This window comes from Thamnophis elegans, chromosome 4 (assembly GCF_009769535.1).
Source record: "Thamnophis elegans isolate rThaEle1 chromosome 4, rThaEle1.pri, whole genome shotgun sequence".
Taxonomy (NCBI): Eukaryota; Metazoa; Chordata; class Lepidosauria; order Squamata; family Colubridae; genus Thamnophis; species Thamnophis elegans.
The window spans coordinates 124,813,354-124,834,332 of NC_045544.1; the positions used below are offsets into that span (position 1 = coordinate 124,813,354).

General features: G+C 40.3%; 1 protein-coding gene across 1 annotated transcript; it reads right to left on the bottom strand.

The window, feature by feature from the left end:
* Window positions 1-1,340: 1,340 nt before the first annotated feature.
* RFC2 (replication factor C subunit 2) lies at window positions 1,341-18,786 on the bottom strand. Its single transcript, XM_032216937.1, has 11 exons — window positions 18,644-18,786; window positions 17,058-17,127; window positions 16,205-16,246; window positions 15,133-15,239; window positions 14,867-14,968; window positions 10,630-10,730; window positions 6,803-6,960; window positions 4,911-4,976; window positions 3,282-3,362; window positions 2,373-2,486; window positions 1,341-1,636 (listed from the first exon to the last, which is right to left on the bottom strand). Exons 1-11 carry the CDS (start codon window positions 18,757-18,759, stop codon window positions 1,526-1,528), a joined length of 1,068 nt encoding a protein of 355 aa, XP_032072828.1. The 5' UTR covers window positions 18,760-18,786; the 3' UTR covers window positions 1,341-1,525.
* Window positions 18,787-20,979: the final 2,193 nt, after the last annotated feature.

A 20,979-nucleotide genomic window follows, 5' to 3' on the forward strand; every position in this document is an offset into this window, starting at 1 on the left:
GTTCTAGAGAGTGAAGTTACTCATCCTGTTTTACTTTTTTAAATTTTACTACTTTACTGTTTTACTTTATGGTTTACACCTGGAAGCATTACTGGAAACACAGGTTGTCAGGCCTGGAAGCCATCTTTTGCACTGGGCCTTCAGGCCTGCCACATTTAATGCTGAGGGGAAATGGGAGGGCGGATTATATGGAGTATGGGAAATATATAGTCATAACAACTTCCTTTCTGAGTCAAGGACAGTTTGCCCTGCACCTGGAGGGGGTGTGACTGAGAGGCATCTCCAGTTGGGACGGTGCCTGACTGGGCCATGTGACAGACATCTGGGTACTGGACAGTGGCTTAGATGTTCATTTGGGGTGGGGAAAACCTGGAAGCTTTCAGATTCTCTAATAAAATGGAACTCGGGGGAACTTCCAAGCCTTGGAGTCTTCTTTAGTTGGGGGTCCTTCTTGGAACCCTGACACAGGTGATGTTCAAGGCACATGCTTTTCTATATAGCAGGTTAGTATCCCATTTTTTTAGTAACAATCCCAAATATGCCCTTTTGATCATAATCTTTCTTGCTAGTCACAATTAGGAATAAAAGGGCGTATTCAGGATTGCTTCTAAATCATGGGGCAGTTTATTTAACAAGCATTCTAGGAGTTACGTCTGTTCTCTTGTAGTGGCTTGAGAACAATCTCTTCAGAGGAATCGTGCCTGCAGTTGTTCTACCTCAAATTATTGTATTCCCTACAATAGACCATGGTGATGACTGAAGTACATGTTCCTGGAGATTTATTATCCAAAATAGCTACACATTGTATAATAGTGTCTACCTGGAAAAAGTGATAGCCATGGCACAGCAACTACCCAACACAATATGCTTGCAGGTTTCTAAGAAGAATCTAGCTGGCCCTGCATCCAGTAATCTGCTGCATTAAAGTGGACTTTAGTCTAATATGGAAGATCCTTTTTTCTCCTAGCATTCTGTCAGCTGGAACTTGATGGATTCCAACATCTTCAGCCACCTTCCAGATATTGCTGAAGATTAGCTCTTATCAGCTGGCCGGTGCTAAGGGTTGTTGCTAGCAGGAATTCACCAGCTCTAGGTTACATATTCTTGCTTTCACCAAATGAGTTTCTTGCCTGAACATCTCTGAAATGTTTTAAGTATTTTAGTGCCAAATGTATTTTAATCTTCGGTTCCATCTAGTGCTATTAAAGAGGCATTACTTTATAATCTTGGCTGAATAATTGAAGAAAGGAAAACTATTTGGATTCTTAAAAGTATGAGAGGAGGGAAAATGTATTCACATTCCTGGACGATACCACTGATGTAGTAAAATTTAGGGTTAATAGTTTTTATAACAAAGTTTTATTTAATTGTAAAAAACACAAGTCGTAAGGGAAACCACAGCTTTGACAACTGCATTCGCACCCACCAACTATATGCTAAGCCGTGCACTCATGCGTTGGTTGCACACAGCAGCTACTCAGTTTGCAAAATCTCCTCCTTATTGGCCAACTTGCTGTCCATCCTCTCAGCTTGTGGTGGGAGCAGCAGTCTTCTGACAGAGACGGGCTAGCAAGCCTGCCATTTGTAGGAGCGAATGTACTCCTTCTACTATCTTCATGTGCGTGTAACCGATTTCCTAATCATAGAGGGGGGAAAAGATATTAAATTCAAATGAGCTTCCTGTTTTTCCTGCTGTAAAGATACATTTCAGTATACACTGATGAAATCACCACCACTATATTTTCATGTTGTAGCTATGCGCATGCGAACTGAGATGTGGAAGAGGAAACCACACAGAGAAAACACCTCAACCAAACAAAAACACTCATCCCTGAGAAAAGCATCAAGTGTTACGCCCTGCCCTAAAACTATCCTCGGAATTCCCACCATCATTTGATGGAGACTTACGACTACAACTGAGTCCAAAATTCCTGTTGCTTAGCAAGGCAGTTGAATTTTAACTTTCTTGCCAGTTGTTAAATGAAACACTGTAATTGTTAAGTTAGTAACGTGGTTGTTAAGTGAATCCGGTTTCCTCACTGACTTTGCTTGTCAGAAGGTCACAAATGATGATCAGGTGACCTTGGGACAGTGCAACCATCATAAATTCATGCCAGTTTCCAAGTGTCCGAATTTTGAACACATGATCGTGGGGATGCTGCAAACGTTCTTAGTGTGAAAAATGGCCAATTTTACTTTGGGATTTAATGGAATTCATTAGTACCCCTTTCCCCTATTTAAGGAAGACATTTATACAAGATTATAAATGGATCTATATGAAGATCCAGATGTTTAAAAGATTCCTTCTTCGGCCACTTGGCTTGGTCAGCCAACCCTGCTGCTTACACCAGCAACATCCCCCCAAACCTAACCTTAATGAACTCCAACTTCAGATATTCTGCCATTTGGAATGTTTTACAGACTCGGAAAATATTGCCGATGATGTCTTCAGGTGAGTAACCAAGCTTCCATAAGTGAGCAAGAATCTGAAGGAAGAGCAAAATTATCATTTGATGTCTAACAGCTTTAAAGATGCATATCCAATTTCTCAAACACTGTTTTTAAGACAGCTCAAACATAAACAAGAAGGAATATAATCACAAATTAAACTATAAAGATAACGGACTTCAAAAAGGAGAACAAAGAGGAAGATTTGTGACTTATGTTTTTTTTCATGACCCCATGCCAATTGTTACCTTTAGAACATATAAATAACTAAAGCCATGGCCCAGGGCAGGGGTGTCAAACTCACGTTGTCACGTTGACGTTACATGACCTATCACAACTTTTTTCTCCTTCACTAAAATGGGGATGGGCATGGTCAGAGTATGATGCATCCAGCCCGCGGGCCGTGAGTTTAACACCCTTGGCCTAGGGCAGGGGTCGGCAAACTTAAGCACTCAAATTGCCACAGAGCTGCTAACTGGAAGCCGCCTGTTCAATTCTGGAGCTGACCGGAAGTCCGGTTCCCCCACCAGAGAGTCTCCTCCTAGTGTGGCATCCTCTTTCCTGTACCTGTCCTAAGTGAAAATCCTATCAATTGTGGAGCCAGCCGGCAATAGGGAGCCGCAGCAGAGGGATGAAAGAGCCACATGCGGCTCCAAAGCCACAGGTTGCTGACCCCTGGCCTAGGGCTATATGTAAAACAACCCACGAGCTCTTAAAATGGTTGTGAGAAAGAGATCCTTTTATAGACTTAGTTTCTGTCCTATGTTCAGACCAAAAAGCAAGAAAACCAGAAAGCAAACGAGGCAAAAGATATGCACTCCTCTTGTGCCCACCTTATAAGCTTCATCAATGTTTGCATTGACACAATGACCGATCATCTCCTTCACCAGCAAAGGATGGGGTTCATCACACACCTATGCCAAAAACAGAAGCATCCTGAAGCCAAAAGCCCCCAGTGCTATTGAAAACAGATTGAAAGTCCCCCCCAATGCTATTGAAAACAGTTAATAGTCCATCTCCATAAAGAAAGATCAATCTATTCCAGTGGGTCTCAACCTTCCTAATGCCGCGACCCTTTAATACAGTTCCTCATGTTGTGGTGACCCCCAACCATAAGATTATTTTATGTTTTCCGTATTTTTTCAAAAATATGTGATTTACAATGGTCTTAGGCGACCCCTGTGAAAGGGTCGTTCGACCCCCAAAGGAGTCCCAAACCACAGGTTGAGAACCACTGATCTATTCAAATTATGCAAGGCTGCATAGGTTCTACAAGAGCTGGAAAGGTATGAGAACTATTAGTCTACCAAAGTAGAACTGGTTCAGGATAATTTCATATGAACTCAGTAAAACACAGCATAATTTCTTAAACACTAACACTTCAGCTTCTTGGTTTCAAATGAGCACATCATTTTTAAAATGTGTAAAACAAGTCCAATTTTTCCCCCTCATGAAATTGACATCCCAATTCATGATCTACATCTAAGTTCTTCCATGAAACTGGTTGCTTACTTGCATTAACAATGATCAAAGTAGTTGATAAGACGCGAAGCCATGCCGCCTGGTATGCGTGGTGTCGCCTGTTCTGGGTTTCTGGTGCACATGCACGAACGATGATCAGCTGGCCTTCGTGCATGCGCCAGTGCTGGAAAGTGGAAGAGCTTGTCTTGGCATTTTCCTGAGTGAGTATGTGTGTCGGCCAGCTGATCGTTGCCTGTGCATGTACGCCAGAAATCCAGAAGATGCGTGTCAGAAACCAGAAGTTCATTTTTGGGCACGCGCATGTGCCCTGGGCAGCTCCTCTTCCAGATTGCAGGCCAGATGAGCATGAGTGCACGCTCCCTTTTCAGCACTCGGTGCCGAAAAGGTTCGCCATGTGATAAAGAGTGTTTAGAATTCTGGTTCCAAGAAGGGCTGGGGGAAAAATTAGCAAGCCAACAGGGTAGACAGTATTAAAGTAGGTGGCTCTAGAGTCTGATTTGGCATAAAGCAACTTCCTATGTGACAGGACCTTAGAAGTGAACCACAGTGGGAAGTGAACCACGGGGGGAATATCACTCACGTGGGCAAGATAAAGATTTTCTTTGGAGAAGGCATTGTTAATATTAGGAGTTTTTTTGGTGGAGGACTTTAAAAAAGGGCAGCAAGTAAGAGATGCCCAGTGAAAAAGAAGAATCATGCTACCTTTAAATACAAGACAATAAAATACATTTTAGGAGGTAATTTTCTTCGATGTAGCTTCCCTTCTGCCATTTTGCCAAAACTCCTTTACAATTCTGAAAAATTGCAGATCTTACTGATTCTGATGAGCAAAAGAAAAACTGCCAAAAGAAGAGAATATATGTAGCTTAGAACTATGGAGTCCTTGGTGCTCTTTGAACTTGGCTGTTTGCTTGCTGGGGTTTCATTACCCAGCCATGTAGCATTTATCAGTGCCGTTTTACAGAAAAACTTTAATTAACCTTAAATACATTCTCGCTATTGATGAAACCAAATCCGGAATGGGTAGATTGCAAGTTGTTTAGTGCCTGTTGAAAGAATGAAAATGAAACTATCATTACTATATATAAAAAGGTTAGCCTTAAAGTTTTAAAGATCGACATAGTTTCTCAATCAGGAAAGAAAAATATCTGGATATGACTAACATGGCATGATTTTTGTACAAAGAGGTAGGGGCATAGTTTACAGAAATTACCATATTTTTTAGACTATAAGACGCACCCCCCCCCCAAAAAAGTGGTTGGAAATGTCTGTGCATCTTATACAGCGAATGTTGCCAAAGCCCCACCCACCCACCGGCCTCCACCCTTTTGGCTTCTGCCTCCCAGCAATTTTCCTGCTTGCAGCAAACAGCCTAGTAAGCTTCAGCACAGCCTGATTTAGCATGAGCAGCTGATTGGCGGTTGGATCAGCCTCCCAGAATACCGCCTATCAGCTGTTCCAGGCTGCAAGTAGCAATAGCAATAGCAGTTAGACTTATATACCGCTTCATAGGGCTTTCAGCCCTCTCTAAGTGGTTTACAGAGTCAGCATATTGCCCCCAACAACAATCCGGGTCCTCATTTTACCCACCTCGGAAGGATGGAAGGCTGAGTCAACCCTGAGCCGGTGAGATTTGAACAGCCGAACTGCAGAACTGCAGTCAACTGAAGTAGCCTGCAGTGCTGCATTTAACCACTGCGCCACCTCGGCCCTGCCGCCAGGGACAGGCCAAAAATGGGGCGCGCAGAGGCTGAAAATGGGGCAAGCCTAGGTCGCAATAGGTGGCATTGTCAATGAGCGACGGCATTGATGAGTGGCAGCGATTCCAGCAGCCTGGAACAGCTGATAAGTGGTATTCAGGGAGGCCGATCCAACCGCTAATCAGCTGTTCGTGCTAAATGAGGCTGTGCTGAAGCTGACCAGGCTATTTGCTGTTTGCTGCAAGGAGGCAAATTGCTGGGAGGAAGAGGCAGATTTTTTTTCTTGTTTTCCTACCCAAAAGCTAGGTGCATCTTATACTTCGGAGCATCTTATAGGCTGAAAAATATAGTAATTTTTAAAAAAAAATCTCAAAAAGAGGAAAGAAACTATTCTAATAAGAACTGAGCATCAACAGTGGGCATAAATCAATGGCTGACATTGGAAAGAAACCAGGAAATTTAATATTGCAGATTTCCACATAATAGGCTAAATATGAAGCCACTTAATACTTTACAAAAGCTATCACCTGAATAATTATAATTCAGGATGCTGAAAGAACATTTTAACGACAGTGTAAATATTACAATCAAACAATTGCAATCATCAGGGTGGTAGACAATACTCCCACTTTGGTTCGATCTAAAGAAGCTAACGCATTTTCATTTTGGGATGACAATGTGTTAGACAATGTGCCAACTCTTTTCTCCAAGGAGGGCAGCCATGGTCCAGCTTCATGATACAAATTTGTGTTATTTTCTACAAAGATTTCAAGCTGACCCATGAAAGTATATTGTGTTCACAAAAGAGATTGCATTGTCAGCTGTAAAAACTGCCACAGCTAGTATAATGAAAGTTAATCCAACCATTAATAACTGGGTATGTTGGACAGGGAGAGAGGGGGAAGAGAAGGGAGAGAGGGAAGAGGGAGGGAGGGAGACAATACATTTTCAAATCAGCAACTTTCTTGTAAAGCTTTTGTCATGTTTTTTGCAACATCAATATTATATCTGCACTATATGACACCAGTCTTTTCTGTCCATCCAGTGCCCAATTTTACCCAACAAAAACATACCATATGGCAAAGCTATTTAATTTTCGCAATAGCAAATTCATGTCTCATCTTTGGATGCTGACAAAATTAAAGAAGAAGCTGCAGGAAGACACTACCCACCTGTCTCATGTCTCCCTGGGCAGTGAAGATAATTGCTTCTAAACCATCATCTGTATATTGTATATCCTCCTTCGCAATGATTTTCATTAGCCTCATAAGAATCTGGGCATCTGTTAGCTTGGTGTATCGCAGAACTGCACAGCGAGACTGGATGGGCTCTAGGGGGCAGTGAATTTAGGAGTGAAATTACATTTATTTCTTGTCTTTATTACTTTTACAAATAATGCAAGGTGCCAGACATAACCGAATACAGGTAGTCTTCAACTTATGACCACAATTGAGTCCAAAATTTCCATTGCTAATGTGAGACAGTTGTTAAGTGAGTTTTACCTTATTTTACAACCTTTCTTGTCACAGCTGTTAAATAATCGCTGCGGTTGTTAATTTAGGAACTCAGTTGTCAAGTGAATGTGGCTTCCTCATTGACCTTGCTTGTTAGGAGGTGATCACAAGACCCCAGGACACTACAACTGTCATAAATATGAGACAGTTGCAAACCATCTGAATTTTGATCACGGGACCACGAGGATGCTGCAATGGTCGTAAGTGTGAAAAACAGTCATAAGCCACCTTTTCCAGTGCAGTCGTAACTTCCAACAGTCACTAAATGAACGGTGGTAATTCAAAGACTATATGTACTCCTTCCCCCTTTTCCCTCCACAATAAGAACCCTATGAAGTGAACTGGGCTAAGAGTGTGACTGGCCCAAAGTCATCCAGTTGGCTTTCATGTCTAATCGTTTTAATGCAATTTAACGCATTGAATTAAATGCCGTTGTTTTAGGAACACTGGAAGAAAATCATATTCAGCACCAACCATTTGTCCATTTATCTTTAAAATATCCACAGTGATCAGTATCAGCTACCAGGATTTGAGATATGCATTTCACCTAACACCTAACCCTGTTGGGAAATGCCAGAAGTTGAACCCACAGGTTTCAATGGTGGGAATATAATCTCTTTGCAATTTAGCCTATGTACTTTGCTTTGCATAAAAGGAAGTTGGTTTTAGCACCAACTACTGCAAGAGAATGGCCAACATCCTTTCTAGATTTGGATTTGAAGCTGCAGTCAAGCACAGGGGATGTTGATGTCTACCCTCTTTCACTAAACCAAAACCACAGGTTTCCAGGAATTGCTCCTGCCCAAATCTCTGTTTACGTCAGAGTCCCCTGCTACATCATTCCTTAAAGGTATTCAAAACCAAGACTACTTTTACTTGTACACTGCTCCTCCTGTGAAGCGAATCCATAGCAGTGCATAAATAAATAAAGCTTCTTAACGACCAGGCATGAAGGGCTGGTTGAGTAGGAATTGTCTTGTGATTGCTTTGCTATGCTCCCGGTATACTAGCCGATAACCTGGCATTGCCTGGATATTTATTTAGAAGGGGAAAATGTCCGGACCAAACATAATTTCTAATGTTGGATTTCCCCCTTACCAGAGGAAGCCCCCTTGTGGTGTACTGTGAAGTTGTTACCATGGCAACTCCACTGTGCTGTACAGTAGAAGCCATTTAATGGCAGTATAGTAGCAGCCATTTAAAGGCACAACAGGCTGCATCTTAACAGAACACCCCCCCCCGAGGGGTGTTAGGGGTGTCTTACCCCCACAGAATTTGTCTCCAGAGAGTAAGTCATATGTATCAAGTTTGGTTGAAATTGCTCAAGGTGTTCCAGAGTTATGCTGGAACGAACACACACACACACACACACACACAGCCATATATCTATATCTAGATAGATAGATAGATAGATAGATAGATAGATAGATAGATAGATAGATAGATAGATAGATATAGAGATAGAGAGATTTGGTGTTTATATATTGCATTGTTTTATGGTGACTTTTTTCTTTGATATATTTTATTATTTATTTAATTAAATGTATATGCTGTCCATCTCACTGTCCCTAGTGACTCTTTATATATGATACCATTTAACTCATTTGTTATTTGCTGTTTGGGTTAGGCTTATGGAGCTGGGTAGTTTTATACATTTTATAATAATTAAATAATCCATAGAGCAATCTATAAAAAAACACAATAAAGCAGTTACATTAACAGAATAAGAGTTGGAAGGGGCCTTGGAGGTCTTCTAGTCCACCCCCTCCTCGGGCAGGAAACTCTATACCATTTCAGACAAATGATTGTCCAATCTCTTCTTAAAAACCTGCAGTGTTGGAACACCCCCAACTTCTGGAGGCAAGTCGTTCCACTGTTTAATTGTTGTACCATTGATATTAGTTCACTCTATTTTATATTTAGTTTAAATTAAATAATCCCACTTTTTCACTGTACTCCTTAATAGAATTAACAAAATAACAGAAAGCAAAATTCATTAAAAAGCAGCCATCCTGGAAGAGATATTACCTTACAAATGCTCCAATAAATAAGTATATATTGAGCAACTACTGAAAAGTAGATGGCCCGAGAAAAGTCACATCTCCTCCTTTGAGTTTCATACCTAGGAATGCCACGTTAGAGGGCCCCACATGAAACCATAAACCAGAACCGGGGGAGGGGGAGCAATAAGGTGGACCTCCCAGTGATTCCAATGCTTCGATACTCTTGGATTCAATGACCTTTGAAAGTATTTTTAAAGTACTTTGATATTTAAAATATCTGCCACCCACTGAAACCATGAACTCAATAATGGGACCAAGACCCAGTACCTACATAAAGAGGCATAAAATCATGCTAATTAAGTCCTTCTTAATTAGCTTAGCTTTAAAACATGCAATCCCACACTGCTTGAATGAGCCAATTAGACCTCTCCAAGCATGGTTTGTAGCACGCACACCAGACATCTTATTTACTTTGGTTCGGAGATTCTGGGATTATTTCACCTTTTGGCTCAAGACCAGTTTTCATATTATTAAATGCTTACATACTGTGGGGTTGATCTCACATTACTGTAGCAGTGTCTGCAATCTACTGACTGTTTTTGAAGGAGAGCCACGTGAGAAGACATCCTGCCAATGCACATGTTGCAGGTGGCTTTCACAGAGGCTCCTCACATGATCCTCTCAATGATGTGCCAAATAATTACATAAGCAATGCCACCATGGACGAGTGAGAACATGTCCAATCTCACAAAGCATTTACACAGTGGTTTTCAAAAGGTTCAAGACCGTTCTACAACTGCAATTTTACAGCAGCTTTTCAAGCTTGGTTGTTATTAGAATGTCTGCATATATGAGTTAGGACAGGGATCAGCAACCTTAAACACTCAGACAACCATTTGGTCCCATTTCCCACAGAAAAGAAAACACTGGGAGCCACAAAACTCTTCCCGTGCCTGACTATTTTCTGAGCGGCCACAAAACTAGCATATATAGTTGAATTAAATATTCTGTTTTCTTCTGAAATGTTTCTTTTCTTGGATTTATCCACAGTTCGCCTACCGGGGATCGAAAAGCTTCGTAAATTGCGCACCAGTGTTGTGTCGCACATTGACAGTTGTGATGCGTATTTTGAGTGACAGGGAGCCGCAGCAGAGGGATGAAAGAGCCACATGCGGCTCTAGAGCTGTGGGTTGCTGACCCATGAGTTAGGGCGAAGAATAAACTTCTGAGGCAAGTCCACTGCAGAGATAAGTTGCAAATGAAGAACCCCTATTACTCTCACCTGTTCTCTTACATCAGCCCCTAACGACTGGGCCTTACAAGAATTCTCTTCAACCTTATAAAGCAAAAGGATATTTAAGGCCTTTAAGCTTCTCTTTTTATTTTGATGCTTGCAATTGTGACAATAGAAATATTTATTTCCGATCTAGGAATAAGTGAGAGGGACCCACGCCTCCTTTCCAAGTGGCCCATGTTTCTTACCTATGATTTTGTCAGAAGCATTGCAAGCCAGAGCAAAACGAGTTGTTTTAGAATAAATTTCCATAGTGCGTCTCAATGCTTGTTGGGCTCCATCTGTCATGCTGGTGGAGAAACAATAGAAAAGGCAAAATAAATTTAAGCCACGTAAAGCTCACCAAAATACTTGTCATCGTTAGACAATTGACCTTGTTCAGAACATGCTATTTACTAATGTTTCACACAGCCTGACCTTAAAGAAAACAGATTCATTTTTCTTATTTATGCTGCATAAGATAATAACAATCATCGCCATATTGCATAGGCCGTAGTTACAGGTAGACCTTGCTTACTGATTGCCTCGTTCAGCAACCAAAATTATGACAGTGATCAACATTACAATGTCGTATTTTTGCCTAACTTGTTCCCTTCCCCTTTGGGGAGCAGAGAGATTGGAGAGGAAGGGATGATAAGAGAATAAGAAGGCACAAATGGAGAGAGAAGGTGCCAATGTCGCGACGATATGGTTGTGTGGTCTCAATGCTCTGAGACCACAGCCAACATTTTTGCCGCTGGGTGTCCAAATGGACCTAAACCGTCCTGAAGAGATGGTGAACAGGAAGAATACGTCTTGCTAATCTCGGGGATATCGCAAAATCTCTGAAAGAAGCAAGCTGGTGACAAAAAATCCAGCCAAGGCTGACAAAGTTGGGGTGGCTCCAAAACGGAAGGATATGGAAAGAGAAAGTGTTTCCAGCTGGTGAGGAATTTTTATTGTTTTAAAAAAGAGACTGCCTATAAAAACTTAAAAATCAATTTAAATTGAAGAATAGAAGAATCAAGCGGCGGAATTAAATTTGGAATGGTTTTGGACAGTGGTTATCTTACTTTTTAAATTCTATTTTCATGGATTGAATCTATGCAAACCTTTTGAAACGGATGGATTAAGTTTTCTTCTTCTACCTTTTCTTTGTAACTCTCTGTAATCTATAGACTAAAGTTTTCCTCTTTTATTGCTGTGGGTATTTTTCTAATTCTGCTCGGAGGCTGGGAGGTTTTATTGATCGGAGCTTTGTGTATTCAAAATAGAACTCTTTTTTTTTTCACGGATTGTTTTGACTTGGCACCACAAGGTTTTACTGTTTGGCTACAGAGTGATAAGAAGGGAAGCACACAGATGTCCCTTTGAAGTATATTTCCAATCAGAGAAAAGTGAAAACAACGTTCTTTGTGAATCTATGCTTTAATTTTGTTGACCTTCCAAGCTAGAGCAGCTGTGTTTGTTAGAATTGCGCAAGGTCAAGAGAAAATAGAGGTCTTAACTTTGCAAAATATACTTTCAGAACTACAGAAATTATCAAATATAGATGAAAGAATAGAGAAAAAACTGAAATACTTAGAGCACATAACAAGAAAATAGGATGAAAAAATTGAGGCTGTTTATCAAATGCAAAACGGGGTAATTGAAACTCAAAAAATCGAAGTAGAAAATGAATATAAAGAGATTAAAACCTGCTGATAACTATGGTAATTGGTTTGTTCCTGAAAATGGAAAGAATGGAATACTGAAAGAGGAATTAAATGGAGAGGAAATCTATTCCAAAGATCAAGATATAGAAGAAGATAAAATTAAAGAATCTATGGACTTAAAGAAATTCTATTAGCAAAAGTATTGATAACTCTGCTGACAATCAAAGACAAGCTGAATAAGGAAACAGAAAGAGAGCATCAAGATTATATGAGAGATCTTATAAGCAAGGAGTTGCTAAGAGAAGTCCATACAAAGCTGATCAAGAAGATGATTACAGGATTGGTAACACAAATGGCAGAAGATATGAGATTGTTTTGTTATTGGAAAGATACAGGTTGATAGATGGAAGAATATAACTTAAAACTAGTTAAACTTAGTGAAATTTAGTGATAATAGATATAATTAAATAAATTGATAATGATAATAATGTATAAAATGTGTAATGTTATGATAAGTAATAATTGGATATGAACATTGAATGGTACCCATGAAAGGAAGATTAGAAATCCTTTTGGATTATATACAAAGGTTAATAAAAAAGAACTAAGTTAGTTCTAAGTTAGTTTACAGTTAAGTTTTGATTATTAGGGGGAAAATGTTATGATACAGGATATAGTCAAATAAAGGAGAGATAATGATGACAATATAAATATATATATATATATATATATATATATATATATATATATATATATATATATATATATATATATATATATATATGGGCACAACATAAGGAAACTGGATGAAAATTGTAAACAGTGATTTGGAAAGGAGGATTAGAAAATGTTGTTATTAAATATTATGAATGTTTAGCTAGAATAGGACATAAGGATTCAGTGTTATTGGAGGATTTTAGAAATATTAAATGAAATCCCAGTATGTGGATATGTATTAAATCTTGGTATATTTTATGATGGATGTTTAAACAATTATAGTCAAATAAAAATGGAGGTATGATAAGGGTAACATATATAAATATCTGAGTTAAAATACTTGAGTTAATATGAATTATGCTTGATGACTGTGGAAGAGATGCACGAAAGCCTTTTGTAACCAACTGATACACTTTCTACAGTATGTAAAGAATGAAGATTTTATGTGTTGTGTTTGTTTTGAAAATAAAAAATAATAAAAAAAATTTTTTAAAAAGAAGGCACAAATGGAGAATACACTTTGAAAGAAATGTAGCGGCACTTGGGATTGGAATCACAAGTATGCTATACAGATAGCCCGGTATATTCCCTAATTACTCTCTTGGAGTCTTTTTCCCTCCAATTAATGTAAATAGAAATAATATCCTTCTTGCTAATTATCTCAGTTCTAGGGTGAGCACTCCAAAGGGAGTGGGGAAAAAGAAAGCACAGTCATATGATTTCTCATTCAGCCACAGTCTTGCTTAATGAAACAGCTGCTTGTCCCAATTGTGGTCAGTAAACAAGGACTACCTGCATGTTATTCTGGAATGTACCTTGTGCTTTATAGAAGTTGTGCCATGGAAAAACAGAACCACTCTACCACGCATGAGAAATCAATAAAAAAAGTAGCAATGGCTTATCTGCCTAAAGGGATAACTATTTTCCTCTCACTACAAGAATAGTGGATCTTTGGACCATATGTGGCTTCTTCAGTTCTTACTTTGTCTGCCAAAATCCTCCCAATTTTCACTAACAAAATGGGGTGCTTTTTGGCAACATATTTCTTTTAAATTAATTTCAAATTGGTAAGATAATTGTACCAGTGGATATGCCTCCTGTGGTTCCTGAAGCTAAAATACCCTGTTTCCCCCAAAATAATACCTCCCCGGATAATAAGCCCAACTGGGCTTTTCAGCGCATGCACTAAAATAAGCCGCCCCCAAAAATAAGCCCTCCCTGAAAATATTGCAACACAGCAGCGGCCATGAGGTGACCACGCTCGCCGCTGCCTGGACCTTAAAAATAACAAGATGTCTCCAAAAATAAGGCCAAGTGCTTATTTTGGGGGACAAAAGAAAATAAGATCCTGTCTTATTTTCGGGGAAACGCTGTAGGAATCATAATGCCCAGGCTTTAAAAGTTTGCAAGCTTCTGTGCAAATGGAAGGGATAGGAGGAGGCTTCCTGTGATGGAAACAGCCCGGTCTTGTTATTTCAGTAAGAAATGAGCTGGGACAGAGTGATCCCATCGCTATGCAGCCAAATAACACAACTGGGAACTATACCGTGGAGAGGTTGAGCTCTTGCAAGTATTTAAATAGTTGCTTAGAGTCACTCTGGACAGAAAGCTAGGCACCATATAAATTTAATAAAATAAATACATACTATGAAATTAGTAAAGGTAAAGGTTCCCCTCACACATATGAGCTAGACATTCCCGACTCCAGGGGGCAGTGCTCATCTCTGTTTCAAAGTCAAAGAGCCAAAGACGTCTCCATGGTCATGTGGCTGCCATGAATAAATGGCAAAGGCGCAGGGAATGCTGTTACCTTCCCACCAAAGTGGTCCCTATTTTTCTATTTGCATTTTTACATTCTTTTGAACTGCTAGGTTGGCAGAAGGTGGGATAAGTAATGAGAACTCACTCTAGGCGCTAGGGATTCGAACTGCCGAACTGCCAACCTTTCTGATTGACAAGCTCAGTGTTTTAGGCACTGAGCCGCCATGTCCCATAATTAAATTAGTACTCTTCATATTAATGAGTAATTTTATAATATAGGTGATTGTTGGAGTGAGGGAAAAAAACTATTCACCTGTCTGCTTCATCCAAGATAATTATTTTATGCCGGCCTTTTGGAAGTGTGACTTTTTGTTGCGCAAACATCTTGATTTTGTTCCTGACGACATCAATGCCTCTGGAAATAAAAATGCTCAGTTATTACTTAATAATTATTCACTAACATCAAACCTTGGGAGGGAGCAGCGTGAACTTTGCGTTATTTTAAGAGGTCTTGTCAGCTGAAGAACGGAGTAAAACTGCTTAAATTAAACCCAGCTCTCCCTCTAAACTTTGATTCACCTGTCATTTGATGCATTGAGCTCCAAAACGGCATCTTTCAGCGCAGAGCCCAGAAGTGCACGAGCCAGACAAAGAATGCTAGTGGTTTTGCCAGTTCCTGGTGGGCCCTTAAAAAGAACATAAAAAGATTCCAAAAGGTTTCTTCGTCCCATTGCTGGGGACAACTTGGAATTTGGAAATTATGTTATTTCTTGAAACATATCACCCTTAAAGGTTTAATTCTAGAGAAACATGCACACTTAAAGTTTAATCAATGAGAGCTAATTACATGAGTTAATGGCACAAAAAATAGAGTAAGTGCTAATGCTTGTTATATTTTATACTTAATAGTTACTTAACGGACTGTATCTCACCAGTTGTTTCTATCTACCCCATCTGACAGGAAGTGCATACTCTAGGTACAGGGAGTGTCAACTGGTAGGAAGCATAAGGACAGCATTTTCTGTGGCCCTTTGGAACATCATTCCCCTGTGATTAGATTAGCCCAGTCCTTGCTGATCTTTCAAACTTGCCTTTTACATTACCTAGTTCTGGGCATAGATTACAGCCTACTTCCCAGCTTTGTGGGTGATAGGTTAGATCCATGATGGCGAACCTATGGCATGCATGCCAGAGGTGGCATGCAGCGCCCTCTCTGATGGCATATGAACCATCGCCCTAGTTCAGCTCCGCCTCGCATGCGCACGTGCCTCCTGCCAGACAGCTGGCCTTCGGGCCTCTGTGGGGTGTGTGGCCATGCACTTATGCGCGGGGGGGTGCACGCATTGCATTTTGGGGTTTGGGGGCACGCCCACGTGCATTTGCACGTGTGCGTGCTTTGGGCACTTGGTCTGGAAAAGGTTAGCCATCACTGGGTTAGGTTATGACCAGCTGATAAGGGTTCCCATTTTTATTTGTTCTTATATTGTGTTTTTATTTGTTTTATTGTAAACTACCCAGTCATGTAAAAGTGAGATTGGCAGCTATACAAATTGAATGAATAAATAACAGGATTCTCACCACTAACTGCCTTTGACTAAAAAATTTTAAGATGGCCCTTAGCTTGGAAACAAATTATTTTCTCAATACTTACAGCAATAATAATATTTGGGACATTTCCTTCTCTTGCAAACACCTAGGGAAGAGAGTGGGGAAAAGGACAGTTAATTAGAAATGCAAGTTTCTGTACTTGGAAATTACAGTGTGTACTCCAAATTTTGGAGAATTATGTCCATAATCAGTGTTTCAAAATCTCTTGCAACTTTCTTATCAATATCTTATCTTATCTTCTAAACAGGCTCCGTTTTTAAATTTTGAAATAAGATTTTACAGTAATATAAGAAAATAAACCTCTTTCTTTTCTCTGTTTAAATTCTGTGCTAAGGAATCATCTTCAATCTGTACTGAGCAAATAACAAACAAGGAATTCCATGCAACATGCTGTCACTTATGATGATAAGCCCCCTCAGTTTTGGTATTCAGACAAGAGCTTAAATACAGGATTGTATCCATTACTTTAGCCATCTATTACTTTTTTTTTAACCTTTTGGTCTTGTCTCATGGTAAACAAAAAGACATAAAAGAAAGTAACAGCAAATTATTCACGCTCTGTGATTTAGTGCCAAGAACAAAAACAATTTAGAGCCTTTATAATAACAACACTTCCTAAACTAGGTCTAGAAACAATGTTTGAAGTGAGCCCAACATAGAGCGCTAGAGCCTTAGCTGTAGCCACAGGCAACCGAGAATTCCACGCAGATATTTGGATATTGTCATCTTCTAAAGCCAACAAAGAAATGCAGCTCTCTTTCATTTCAGTGCCAGTTCATTGCAGGAAAGTAACTCCCCTAGTTACAAGACCTACTTAGACCACATTTATGAATACATCTTAAAATTTCACAGCCATTGAAAGAAGCATTTTTCTTACAATAAAGTGGTTTCCATACCTCTAATCTGCTAACAGTGTCTTCATTGCCAACAATTTCCGACATCTTCATTGGCCTGTATTTTTCGACCCTGTTGGACAAGACACATTAACACTCTCCCCTATGCCAACGGCAAAAGAAAGGAAATGTACTTGAAAGAGGCTGGGAAACTGGGGGAACTGAAGCAGAAAATGAAGTTTGGAAACAAGTGGGGGGGGGAGGAAGAGCAGGAAAAAGAGCAATCAAGTTAGTAAGTACTAAAATAGTTTCTGCCAATTGGCATTTAGCTGCATTAAACAGCATATTGCCTGGGTTCATACAATGATCAATTTTAAATTGAGGATTAGGACAAAATACAGCGCTTGATTTCACATGGCATATAATCTCTGCTTTAATTTTGCACCAGTGAGGTTAAAACCAATTTTGTTGTATTTAAGTACAATGACAATAAAGATTATATTTATTCTTATATTATGTCCACATCATGTCGTGGTGAAGACCTGGTTCCTACAACATGCTGACCACATTGTGTAAAGTCACAATTATTATTTTCAGAAAACACAGGAGCATGTTGGCTAGCTAGAAATTACACATTTTGTAGTCTTAAAATATCTGGAGAGCTTCAAGTGAGGGAGGCCAAATTGTATGGGGTCTTCTGATTGAGCAGAAGAGGGGAGACATGATAGCAGTGTTCCAATATCTCAGGGGCTGCCACAAAGAAGAGGGAGTCCAGCTATTCTCCAAAGCACCTGAAGGCAGGACAAGAAGCAATGGATGGAAACTAATCAAGGAGAGAAGCAACCTAGAACTAAGGAAAAATTTCCTGGCAGTTAGAATAATTAATCAGTGGAACAATTTGCCTCCAGAAGTTATGAATGCTCCAACACTGAAAGTTTTTAAGATGTTGGATAACCTTTTGTCTGTAGTGGTGTAGGGTTTCCTGCCTAGGCAGGAGTTTGGACTAGAAGACCTCCAAGATCCCTTCCAACTCTATTTTTCTATTCTATTTCTATTCTATTTTAATTCTATTTCTATTTCTCCTATTCCTATTTTATTCTAAATAATCTATCCTCATTATTAAATTTTCATTCCACCATTTAATTATGTAATTCTAAGTTATGAACTTACCTAATACTCCTTCCTTCTAAATCCCCCCCCCCAACAGCAGGTGGGTGGGCTGAGAGTTCCTGGCCCAAGTCACCCAGCTGGCTTGCATGGATTACAGAGACCTAGAACCCACAATCTTCTGATTTCTAGTCAAACGCCTTGACATTACACCAAACTAGCTTTCATTTCAACGTAAACCCCGATCGGCCACTAGAGGGCAGGAAAAACGCTTTTCAGCACACACACACCCCTCGCACTCTGCTGCCACCTAATGGCCCTTCAGAGCTTTGCAGCCCAGGTCTGCTTAAGCGGCTCCCCCCATGCAATACCTCACTACTCACCTCCCGCAGCCACCGCCTTAACGCTCCCACAAAAAAAAACACCAGCTTCCTATTGCTGCGCCATCAACCTAACTATCCGGACTCACTTTCCCCTGGCTTCGCAACCCTCAACAACACCCTTCGGTGGGCCTGCCCTCCCTCTCCGGTTCTGTTTCTCACCAGGGCAGTTCATAACGGCCGCTCCCGGCAGGAGAAGTAGAAGTAGATGCGCCATCAGCAGCGCTCCCGCTTTCTTTCCCTCCTTCAAGCGACTTCCCCGTCTCGGGCGCAGCCATTAGCGCTTCCCGCCGAAAGGCTTCCAAACCCCGCCCCCCTATTACGTCAAGAAATGCGCGGGAGGCCATTTTGACTGAGGGCAAAGAGACGGTTAGACTTGCGGGTTTCAAAAAATGACGCTCGCACTATCCTGGCTGTCATTTCTTTTGCCCTTAGTTGGGTCCTGATGTCGCTGAGCGTCCTGGTCATTTGGTGCCCATCAGAGAGGTTGGATTGAGAATCCGAATGTTTATCGTGGAAGCCAGCTGTGACTCTACGATAAGAACCCATCTGTAGGATTCTGATTTAATCCAAAATGACTATGACAAATAGTTTCTTATTTTGTATGTCTAAGGCAGAGACCTTCAAAGTTGGCAACTTTAAGACTTGCGGACTTCAACTCCCAGAATTCTCCAGCCAGCTGGCTGGAGAATTTGAGTGTTGAAGTCCGCAAATCTTAAAGTTGCCAAGTTTGGGGACTCCTGCTGTAAGCTTTCACTTGCTGCACGGCAGGCAGAAATCCAGCCTGTTAGGGTTTTTTTTCCCCCTGTCATCTCAGTGGGAGATCGGGAGGAGCAACTTTTGGCCGTTTACATGAAGCTTGTGCCCAAATCAGCCATGAGACAACAACGAGGCGTTAGCATTGCAGGAAAAAAAAATTAAGATTAAGAAGAAATTGGACAGCCATTTCTCCGGAATAATATAAGGTCTCCTGCTTGAGTGGGGGGTCCTAGAAGACCTCCAAGGTCCCTTCCAACTCTTATTCTGTAAACTGTATTGTGTTACATTCCGATGTGACAATGGGTGTGGGTATCCCACATTGTGTGTGTGTGTGTTGCATTTGTGCTGATAAATAAATAAAGGGAGACTAGTATAGATCTATTTCAAGCTATTTAGCTCTCATCAGCTAGACATACCCTGAGTGGGATTTGAACCTGAGCTGTATTTTACATGTTAGGCAGTTGTTATTAGCCATTAAGCCACAAGCTCTCCTCCCTTATCCACTCCCTTATTTATTTATCAGCACAAATGCAACACAAAAATGGTTTCCTGCCTGGAAGGCTCCTAGGGTGGAGCTGAAAGGCAAAAGGGAAGCAGTTTGCTCCCTCCCATATTTGGGAATACTAGGTGTTTTGACATAACACACAAACACACACACACACACACACACACACACACACACACACACACACGGACACAACATGCAGCAACACATGATAGCAACCTCATTGCTTGCAAAGAATGTAAACAAGCACAGAGAGATGGAGAATGTGCCATTGAGCTGATTAATTTGAGGGAACTAAAGTTATCTCTAAAAGGACCGTGTACACATGCCTCTTGTTTTCCTGTTCATAAATTTAATAGCTGCTGCTCTGGAGCATTAAGTGAGCACTAAGCATTGCTCAAAACTTGCTATTGCTTGGATTGTTGAGGTATCCTACTTCAAAAATCAACTATCAACTAAATCAACTCTTATTAAATGTTTAGGTATAGCCTCCTTTACTCCTTTACCTAAATAGTTAATGTTGGGACTATGAACCATCCATGTGGTTTCCATGACCACAGTATCGAAGGGGGAAGGAAGAGGGGATCGGTAACACCATATGAATCACAGTGACATTGCAAAAAAGATGCAAATTATCTACTCCATATCTCTTGTGTCATATTGTGAATGATGCATATTATATCATTTGTGCCATTAATGTAATGACATCGTGATGTGTATGACTTTGTCCTGACTTCTTCCAGATGTTTATGGTTATGGCCTTTTTCTGGGCTCCCCACCACCACAGTTCTTAGTGGTGATATCCTATCTCTTTACTAATCATATCCAAATCTCCTTGGATTTTTTCAAGATCAACCAAGATTGATTGGATGTTGCTACTTGCTGAGCTACTTGACATGTTATTAAGGACTTATAAAATTGGGAATAATATAATTTTAGATATATTTTTTATAATACTATTTTTATAATACTAGAGCCGAGGTGGCACAGTGGTTAGAATGCAGTACTGCAGGTTAATTCAGCTAACTGCTAGCTGCAGTTCAGCAGTTCAGATCTCACCGGCTCAAGGTTGACTCCACCTTCCATCCTTCCAAGGTGGGTAAAATGAGGACCCAGATTGTTGGGGGCAATAGGCTGATTCTGTAAACCGCTTAAAGAGGGCTGTAAAAGCACTATGAAGCAGTACATAAATCTAGTGCCATTGCTAGTCCTAGTACTATTTTACTCCTTGGGA

Coding starts and splice junctions, on each gene's coding strand:
- RFC2 (XM_032216937.1), bottom strand. CDS start 18,759: ATGGCTGCGCCCGAGACGGGGAAGTCGCTTGAAGGAGGGAAAGAAAGC. Junction 15,240..16,204: donor TCCCAAATATTATTATTGCT/GTAAGTATTGAG, acceptor GTTCTTTTTAAG/GGCCCACCAGGAACTGGCAA. Junction 14,969..15,132: donor CTCAATGCATCAAATGACAG/GTGAATCAAAGT, acceptor TTTTATTTCCAG/AGGCATTGATGTCGTCAGGA.